Raw genomic sequence first — 10778 nt, 5'->3', positions numbered from 1 at the left:
ATGTACGTATATTCATCGTAAGGAACTTGATGATGAACTGATGAAGATCTAACCATCAATCTCTTTTTCTCTCTCTTCAATTTCTTCCACCACACTTTCCACACAGATTGAGAGGCGCCACCTGGCTGGGTGGCAGAGTTCACCGTATCAAGGTGGTCGTAAGTATGATCTGGTTTGACAGATTTACTGCGCCATTTCTTCTTCATATCCATGCTGGATTTTGGTTGGTGGTTTAGTGAGGACTGAATGTTTTACATCTTTATAACATTTTTATATTACTGTAAGTTACTATATAAGTATATACATTATGGATATGGTCAAAATTGATACGCAGCCTTAGGCAAAAGGTCAACAATTCAGCCAATAGTCAAATATATATATATAGTATTATTTTAATTTGCCGAAATTGCAATCTGCTGCATTCTTTTGACACATTCGTTCTTTGGTTTTGGATAAATGAGGCTGTTTTTGCCTTATTATATTAAAAAAAAAACGCGTTTACAAATGAAATAAAGTTGGGCTAAAGTGGAAATAGCCGATCAACTTTCTGTATTTTTGAGAATTATCAATAAGTTACTTTTAAGCAAAATTACAAAAATAGTCTTTGAAATTTATAAAAGCTCTCCACTTTTGTTCAATTTTGACCTCTAATCCAGTCATTACTCTTTATAGATCCAAAAGAACAGAAAAACACAATATGTATGAGAAATAATAAACAACTCCCGGGCTTTTTTCATTAAGCATATTTGAAAAGAATCACACATAAGTTATAATACGTTTTCATTTTGGAACAACAAAAGACGTTTAAAGTTATAAAAACAAAAGATAAAAATCCTGCAGGCGTTGCGTTGACATGCACGCACTTGAGTTGAGGTATCGGGTCAGATTGTTGACACTATACACCCTTACACTTCCTCCCTCCACCAACAACACCCCTTCATCTTTCTTTCCTTTTAAAGAAAAGCCCAAAGTAGATTTCCTTTTTGCCTGTACATAAATTTTAAAAAGTTTTTATATAATTTCCCCTTTTTCCATAACCGCACAACAAAAACTCTACAATTCTTTCACCGCCTTCCCAACCGCACCCCTGTGGCAAAACCGTAAATAACCACATCAGGTGGAAATCTTTATATTAGCAATATGGGCAATGTACTTTATTTGTTACCCATAATAGCAACATACTTTTAGTTTTCCATTGAGAGTAGAAGGGAAAACTCCATAAAAGTCCTTATATTTTGGCCTCATAATACATTTAGTCCTTATATGTTTATTTTAATTCAGTTAAGTCACAAAAACCGGCAATTGTATTCATTTTGACCCTTTTACCCGGTCAACGGGTCATCCCACTTTCAAAATTTACACTTTTGGCCCAGATTTTAAATTTTATTGGTCCAAAATTTTACACTTTTGGCCCAGATTTCAAAATTTTAATACCAATTCATCCTAAATTGTAAATTTTGTTCTATTCATACAAAAATGGTTTTTTAAAAAAAAGGTCTCTATATAGAAAAAAAGAAGGGTTTTTATGTGAATGTTTTTTTGTATAAATATGATTTTATACGGCAAAAAAAAAATATTTGAAACAAAATTTTGAAAAAATTATGTAAAAAATAAAAAATAAAAAACTAAACTTAGGATAAATTCGTAGTAACAATTTGAAATCTGGGCCAAAAGTGTAAATTTTGGACCAAACATGTAATAAAATATAAAATCTGGGCCAAAAGTGTAAATTTTGAAAGTGGGATGACCTGTTGACCGGGTAAAAGGATGAAAATGAATACAATTGCCGGGTTTTGGGACTTAATTGAATAAAAAATAATAACAATAATAATAATAATAAACATACACGAACTAAATTGATTATGAGGCCAAAATATAAGGAGTTTTCCCATAGTAGAAATATGTAACAATAAAGTATATTACCCATATTGGTATTGTCAATGAAAAATGTAAGTTACATATATATATATAGGTGTTTCTTTTTCATTTAAAGCAGAAAGAAAGACTTAATAAAATAACTATATCACAAAGTAAACACTTTTTTGAAAGAGAAACATACGGATAGAATTTTGTTTCTTGAGATTTTCAAGATACAGTTCTTCCATAACAGATGGATGCTATGTACAAATTCTTGGACCATTTCTCCTGTGGATACAAAAAAAATTTAAAACTTTTTTTAGTTTTTAATTTGTATAATTAAGAAAATAATAATAATAATACCTTGACATGGGTACTAGGAAAAGCAGATGTCCGAAGAGTTTCTTGAGTAACATCTTGTGATCTCTTCTTTGTTGTACTAAGAATGAAGGCTGCTTGATCTTCTGTTGCTGCTGCTGCTGTAATTCTGTACCCATTTTCCCATCTTCTATGAATTCCTTCACTTGGATATAGAAAATCCAGCTCAACCACCTATTAAAAAAAAAACACTACTAAAGTTTGGATGGAATGGAATTGGAATCACTAAGGAATGGAATGGGAAAAAGGTAATGCAAAACAAACCGATTTTCTTAAATACCAACGGAATCAATCAACCATTCCTTCTCAATTCCATCATACCAAAAACACTACTAAAGTTTCATTCATAACATAATAAGTTTATAACAAGAATTTAATAAAATAATAATAATAATACCTGATTAGAGTAAGTTGCATCACGAGACATTACAATACCCCATCGACTACCAGCAGTTGTCATTGAAGTTACCAAAAACCCTTCTTTCCATTTTTTATTAATCCACTTAAATGGAAATACATCACTCACTTTATACGATTGTTGCGTGTATGTTGTCCCTAATAACAAGTTACAAAAATTAAAAAACCATCATAAAGGGCAAAATCGTAAATACCCATCATCCAAAATTACAAAAACTTACCTTTTGACATTACCACCAATGCACTACCATTAGTCGCCCCAGCAAGTGATGTGATGTAATAATTCTTCTCCCATTGCTCCATAATCCATTCCTTCAATAAACAAACATAAAAATATAATTTACTACATATTATATAGTGAAAAAAGAAAAAAGAAAAAAGGTTACCTTGTGTAAGAAAACAGGGGAGAGTTCATAGACTTGTGAAGTGAACCCTGTCCCAGCATCCATAACAATGGCCCATAAATTTGATGCAGAAGCAACACAACTAATATTCAAACCATCATTCTTCCCTTTTTCAACATGTTGATGAAGTCTTGAATCCATTACATTGTAGTAATACCTATGTTTATATTTGTCAACAAAGATTATTCTTTTACTATATTTGGTTTTTCTTTAACATCCTAAAATGGAAATTTTAAAATGTGTAAAACTTACCTTTGTTTCATGGGAGTTCTTGAAGTATAAATAGAAATCCATTGAGTTGCAGGAGTGCCTAGACGTATTTTCTTCCTAGGTTGAGCATCATCTTCCAAATCAATAAGTAGTCTTCCCCTCTTTTGTCCAACCTATTAAATAAATATCACATAAGTTTACATCAAAGAATCATAAAAAGAGGAAGATTTAAGAGCAAATAAGAAAGAATAGCATTGAAATTGTACCTTTAAGGCACCATCTATTCTGATTGGGCGTAAAGATGCACTTGAAACTAAGCAGTTTTCAAAGAGGCCAATGAGCTTCAAGTAATTTGGTTCTTCATCAAATTTCATATTTGTCACAGTTTCAAGGAATAGTTTGAAAGGTGATGGACAAAGGTAACAAAGAATATCGGGAGAAGTTGCCATCTTTTTTTTACAAACAAGAAACCCTTTGTTTTCTCCCTGAAATTAAACAGCTTTAATCATTAGGTTCAACGATAAAGTTATATAAAAGACAAAATTTACTCGACATTTCAAGATTGTATTGTGATTAAAACGTTGAAACGATTAGATGAAAGTATGAAACCTAAAGATTTTTAAAGATTGCAAAAGCTAACAAAATGGAAAGAAGGTGATTTTGGGAATCTTGAAATAATCTGCTTAAACAAAGCATCGAACTTTATGAAATTCTTATTTAAGGAAGCAAATCCAAATTCTATGGGTTCGACAACAAAGAAAATAAAGAACAAAATTCCCTAAAAAGGAAAAAACGTAAAAGTTTAGACGTTGATAAACTTTAGGAAAGAACTCACAATGAAACCTTTCCATGGAAGCCTTAAATCAATTATACTGAAAGACAAATTATAAAATGGAAATTTACTCAACATTTAAACTTCAAGTGCCTTCGCATGTAACCAGAGTATGAAAATCTTGAAACAGTTCAATAAGAAAAACCAAAAGCACCCAACTTTCATATATTTGCACTATGAAAATCCACAAAATAGAAACAAGTTTGGGAATCTTGAAATGGTTTCTTTAAAACCCGTGAAATCAAAAGCACCAAACTTTATACAAATTCCTATTTTAGAAACCAAATCCAAATTGGGTTCCACAACAAAGAACATAAAGAGAAAAAGATTCCTAAAAAAGAAAAAATAACGAGTTTAGAAGTTGACAAATTTAGGGAAAAACTATCAAAGAAACCATGCCATGGAAGCCCTTAATCATAACCTGAGTATGAAAATCTAGAAAATTTTAAAATACAAAAGCACCCAACTTTGAAGATTGCATAAAAGCAAAACCCACAAAATGGAAAGAACATAACTTTACGAATCTTGAAATGATTTATTTAAAAGTTAAAACCGATGAAACCCAAAGCACCAGATGTTATAAAAAAAATCCTAAAGAAAACAAATCCCAATTGTGTTCAACAACAAAGAAAACAAAGACCTAAACTTTCTAAAAAATAAACAATTTAAAAAGTTGGAAACTTTATAAAATTTTAAAAACAAACTCACAATAAAACCCTGCCATGGAAGCTTTCCTCTTAAGAGAAATATCAGTGTATAAGCCAAAGATTCAAGATCATCTCTTCGGCTTCCTGTCCTCCCTAAATGTGCATGCACACTTGCATAACGCACTGTTCCCCTATCACAATAATAATAAAAAACACAACATTTATAAAAATTTAAAACCTTATAAACTTATTTAAGCCAAGAAAAACATCTAAAACCACAAATTTCAGCCAAGAAAGTACCTGAAAACATCAGGCTTTTGGTCATAATCAACATGATTACCAGATGATGTGTCCCTCCATTTTGAAGCTAAAATATAAAAATATTAAGCCATAGAATTTTTTTATTGATAATATTTTTAAAATGTTAAATAAAGTAGGAGAAATACGTACCTAAACCAAGATCAACTAAATATAACTTTTTCTCATTAGGTGTTCCAGGTTGACCGAGTAAAAAGTTTTCTGGCTTCACATCTCCATGAACAAAACTATAAAAAGTAAACAATTTATTGTAACATATTTTATAAAGAAAGAATAAAGCATGTGTCTAAAATCTTAAATTTACGTGGATACCCTCGTAAATGAAGCTGCTCTAGGATCGATAAAGCTTCCACTGCTATACAAGCAACCATTTCTTCAGAGAGACTGTTAAAAAGAAAAAAATTAAATAAATAAATAAACTTTATACAACTTTAAAAAGAAAAAGAAAAATTAAAATTACAACAAGATTGATTTATTCACATACATTTGATTGCTAGAGTTCCAAACATCCCATAAACTCGGGCCTAACTTGTCCATAACCTAGATAAAAAAAAATGTAGCATATTAAGCACAAATGATGAGAATGAAAAGGGCATTTACGTCTTTTTCACAAGTGGAAACTAATGGAAGATTACTCACAAGAATATAATAGTCTCCTTGGCGACCTTTATGATGCACCATTGGAACTCCATAACACCCATTAAGAGTACTTCAAGAAAAAAAAAACAATAAAAAAAAGTAATTAGCATTTTTTTAAAACATTTCATGTTTTTTAAAACAAATTAAAACAACATTCACCTGTAAACTTGCCACTCATAAGGAGGACCATAACTACACCCCTTCCCATTTCGATGCTCCAACTTTAAAGCAACCTAAAAATTCTCAACATGTCAATAATAGCATCAAACTTTCAACAAATAAAAATCTTTTTTTTAATAAAATATATAAATTTATAAATATATATACCTCAAGAGCATCGGGACCCGTGTTCCCTGAGCCACCACTCACCCTTCTCCCTACATAAACTTGACCAAATCCTCCTTTACCGAGTTTTCTTTCTAATTTATAAGCAGGAGAATTCCCAACTTGAACCTAAAACCCAAAATTATATTTTAAAAGAAAAAGTTTAAATGTAAGTATATAACCATTTTCATTTCTTTTTCAATCAAAAACATAAAAGTTTCAGACTTTTTCCGAAATCAACCATTTTGACAAGTTATATCAGTTGAAATTGAAAATGGTTAAACATGAAAAATGTCTAAAACTTTATGGCCCTAATATTTCATAAACAAATGACTAAAATACCCTTTCGGGAAGAGGGCTTGTGCTTCCTTCATCTTCTGCATCATTAGCAGCCAATTTTTCAGCACTTTTACCAACAACTAATGGATTATTATTACAAACTCCAACATCAAGATTTAAGTGGGCCCGACCGACACCTGTACCGAATAGTTCAGGGTTTTTATCCTCTGTTGCTCGGGTCCCACGACCTCTGCCAGCTGGCCTAGGCATCGGATACGGGTATGCGGGGCCCACTGGACCTGGACCAACACCAGAAGCAGGTGCTTTTTGTGCTTGAGCTTTGCCTCTCCGGGTCCCACGACGTGGTGTTGGAGCTAAAATAGGGGCATTTTCGTCAATATTGTTATTATTATTATTATTGTTATTAGCTTTTTTGGCTTGGCGAACTCCACGTCTCAAATCCGGCATCTTCTTCCATGCACAAATAAAGATCCTCCAACCCCACCAAAGATACGCCTATAAAACCTGATAAAGATTCAAGAAATCAAATTTATATCCATAAATTAAACAACTTTTTAGCACCCATCATCTATTTTTATCAGTATCAGTATCAGAATCAGTATCAGAGCATTGGTTTAAGTGAACTAGGTTTAAATCTTGTAAACGGATTGCCTAAAGAATGTCTTAACTATATATGTATTTTTTTTTTTGTTTCTATATGAAGCTTCGATAGGGTTATAATGTAATGTTGTATCTAATTGTTTTAATGAAAGTTAATTTTTTGTTTAATGTGACTTCCTTTTTTGGGAATACTACCGTTTTAGAGATGTAGAGTATACTGATTCAAATAAAGAGGAAATAAGTGAAATGTTATGAATGAAATTCGTATATAGAAGTTGAACATCTGTAATTAAAACGATGTAAATGTTCTTTGATACTAGTTATCAGCAAAAAAAGTGTTGATTAAGAATTTAAGATCATTTTTTTCTGCATTTACATTCCGAGAATTCATCAAAAGTTGTTTGTTTTACGAAAATGATGGTCTATTTAGTTCTGTGTGAAATAATTGACTGTCTATTTGTCTGTTTGCAGTGAAAAGGGGAAATTGATGGTTTAAAACAATAATCATTTGAAGAATAACTAATTTCAATCGGCTAAAATCACAGTAATTCTGTTGTATAGCGAAGTTGATGTGAATTTACTTGGTAATCGGGAAAAACAAGAACAATTTCTTTTCTTAATGATCTGATAAATCAGATAGAAGAACAAAGGCAACCCCCAAATTTTGCTATTGAGTAACCCAACATCAATCAGTTGTAAGATCACTTTTGAATACAATCTACAAACTTAAAGTACGAAGAAGAGATCAATTGATATGATACACCATCAACAATGATCATCGGATAACACAAAATTGATCAAAACAGTTGAGATACCCAAAAGAAAGAAGCAAAAAACATACATCGTAAATGCAGAAACGTCAGATTCAAAGAGAGACAGATACACAGTAGAATCAGAAACAGCAAAAGACAATCTGAATTTTCAGAAATAAAGATTATACCTTTGGGTAAACAATCAAGTGCCCAGATGATCGATTGAAAAGGGGCTGTTAAGATTGAATCGAAGAGATTGAAATCTCGATGAAAGATATGTTTGGATTTGTAAATTTCATGAAGAGGAGAGGTCGGTAAGTCGAAGGGGGTTTGCGGTGGATGTGTGTGTGTCTGTGTGGCGCATGGAAAGACGGTGTAAGGTACGTATGGGCGTAGGATAGCATCCTCTGTCTCTATGACACCATGGTTGTGTTTATCAATGACAATGGCTATGTGCTGGTGTGGATTCGCCCTTAGATTTAATGGGGCCTCGTACTCGTACCTTCACGCTTGTTAATGGCAAATGGGCTCCTCTTCACCCTCTTCAAGTTTTGTGTGGGCTCTTTGATAATTCTTGCTTCTGAATTGATTCAGTCATCGATCAGATTACAAAAGTTTTAGGTCGACTTTTGTAAGGCTGTAATTCTGTAAATTGTAATTGGTACTATTGCTTATACAAAATGAAATGAAATTAAGGAGAATCATATGTTTATTTATTACATAGAAATAAAATTATATACTTTTCTAATCCCTTCTTTAGGATTCGTTTTTAGTTATGAAACAAATGATGTTTATTTCCTATTTCTTAATAGGATGAAATAATATACAGCTAAAAGTTTATTTGTAGTTAGATAGATTTTAATTATATTAATAATGTTTATAAAAAAATTCAAATCCAAAAATATAATTAAATTAGTATTTGTTATATTTTGAAAAAAAAAAATTTAAGTGTTTGTTCTTCTCATTTTCTCACTTTTATATCGAGTTTTTAGAGTTATTTATTCAATATACTTTTTTTATGATTTTATCTAAAAGAATATCACTAAACTTGTTTAAAACTTTATATTTGTTTTAAAAAAAGTAAAACTTGTTTTTATAAACTTTTGTTCATGTTTTTTATAACTCTTTATCATTTTTGTACAACTTTTTCCAATCTTTTTATTATATTTCTATTTACCATTTTCATGTTTAGCTTTCTTTTTGGAACAGCTCGTGTTTATCTCATTTATTTCGGTAAATTATTATTATATCGAAATAAAAATAAAAAATTACTAATATAATTTTTATTCAAATATTTATTTTCTTATTTAGCAAATTGTATCCATACAAAAGTAAATCTATTCGCATTTTTAAAGTAATAATTTAGGTAAATTACATTTCCACTTGTAGGAAAAAATTATCATGTTTGACACACTTAGTTTTTCACATATGTGTTTTGTTTTTATAAAAAAAAAGGTTAATACTATTTATATAATTTAGTTTTAACGTTTAAATAAATTAATTTTAGATTAAAATAAAAAAACAACTAATATAAATGTTATTAAAAAAAATCATTTTTATAACATAAACACGTCATGAAAAAAAATAAGTACATTTATGAGATGGATTTCTTTTTACGAAAAAATATAAGTACAAATATAATTACCTAAATAAGCACTTTAAACGTGATGAATTCTTTTACATATATTTTTTCTTTTATAATAACTTTTATATGAAATTTTTAATAACATTTATATTAATAGTTGTTATTTCAATCTAATAGTATTTTAGTTAAATAATTAAGCTAAACGTGAAAAATATAAATAGAAATATAAAAAGTTTAAAGAAGTTTTTAAAAGAAAAACTATAAAAGTTATTAAATAGAGTAGAAAGATATAAAAAATAATACATTAAAATTGCTTAAAGAGTTGTGAAAAAATATTAAAAAGCTTGTAAAATAAGTTAAAACACGTTTAAAAGGTTGTAAAAAATAGTTTAACTTAATATTGTTTTTTTTTAACATGGTATGTAAGCATATAAAGTCAGCAATTTATCGGAAAAACCGTTAGAAATCGACTGGACTTGTTATATTCGGTCGAAAAGAAAGACTTTGAACACCACGTGTGAATTTCATGGTCGTATACAAAAATATATATAGTGACTAAATGAATAAATAAAAGGTAATGCTTTTGAACTTTAGAAAATCGTTGAAAAGGGTTAAGGCTATGTTTTAAGTATAGTGGCTGAAAAACTAGCCAAAAAGTTAGTCGATATCTGAAAAGTTATTTGTTAAATAAAAAGCTAATAACTGAAAAGTTACCTGATAAAAAAGTTAGTCGATATCTGAAAAGCTAATAACTGAAAAGTTACCTGATAAAAAATAATGTTTGCTAAAACTAGTTGAAAAGTTAACTGAAATATATAAAATGGCATAAAATGACATTTTAAAAGAATGTGTTTCTATGATTAATTAAGGGGTATATTTGGAAAAAAATTAAAAATGTCCTAAAAAGCTAGTTGAAATAGCTTTTTAAAAAGTTAGCTTATAAGCTACTTTTTGTCTTGCCAAACATGACAACGTAAAAAAAATCGAAAAATAAGTTAGTGAAAGTTGAAATATTGAAAAAAAAAAAAAAATTGGAGAGACCCAGACACGAAGAACACTAAAAATCATTTGGTTTTCTTGAACTCATCATGTTTAATCTATTTTACTCCGTATGAATGTGTTTTTCAGATTTAGTTATGGGCTAAATACCATAACTTTCGTTTAGCATAGATGAACCTAATGACTATGGTGCTGTTTGTTTTTCTTAAAAAACCTCTTCAAAACTCTTATTGATGCGCGGCGCAGCACACGCGTAACACTTTTTGTCCCACAGCAGTTTGTTTTTCGGAAGTCTTCGGGGGCTTAAAACATCTGTTCGTGTGCTTCTTGGGGAAGCACTTGTTGTACCTCTTCCCACCCCTTCAAACAGCACCTAAAAAAAATCCAATCCCAAAAGGCCCTTTTTTCTTGTTCCAAAAATCTAACAAGGCCGTGTGTTGTTTTTTAAATAAGTATCCATGAAGTATATTTAATATTACGTTTATGGTCATTTACTTATATACTATATTTTATTTT

At 30.1% G+C, this 10778-nt stretch overlaps 1 protein-coding gene across 1 annotated transcript; it reads right to left on the bottom strand.

Moving 5' to 3' along the window:
• Positions 1 to 709: 709 nt before the first annotated feature.
• LOC145128998 (casein kinase 1-like protein HD16) lies at positions 710 to 8170 on the bottom strand. Its single transcript, XM_079063759.1, has 18 exons — positions 7867 to 8170; positions 6369 to 6830; positions 6030 to 6155; positions 5862 to 5935; positions 5703 to 5772; positions 5548 to 5603; positions 5376 to 5447; positions 5196 to 5290; positions 5046 to 5112; positions 4807 to 4936; positions 3533 to 3751; positions 3309 to 3439; positions 3039 to 3213; positions 2874 to 2964; positions 2633 to 2790; positions 2221 to 2409; positions 2060 to 2145; positions 710 to 1087 (listed from the first exon to the last, which is right to left on the bottom strand). Exons 2-17 carry the CDS (start codon positions 6771 to 6773, stop codon positions 2086 to 2088), a joined length of 2118 nt encoding a protein of 705 aa, XP_078919885.1. The 5' UTR covers positions 6774 to 6830; positions 7867 to 8170; the 3' UTR covers positions 710 to 1087; positions 2060 to 2085.
• Between the last annotated feature and the right edge of the window lie 2608 nt (positions 8171 to 10778).

The sequence above is a fragment of the Lactuca virosa genome, chromosome 8 (assembly GCF_052849685.1).
Source record: "Lactuca virosa cultivar CGN04683 chromosome 8, Lactuca_virosa_CGN04683_v6, whole genome shotgun sequence".
NCBI lineage: Eukaryota > Viridiplantae > Streptophyta > Magnoliopsida > Asterales > Asteraceae > Lactuca > Lactuca virosa.
Note: the sequence above shows the minus strand (reverse complement) of the source record. Positions and strands in the feature narration are given on the sequence as shown.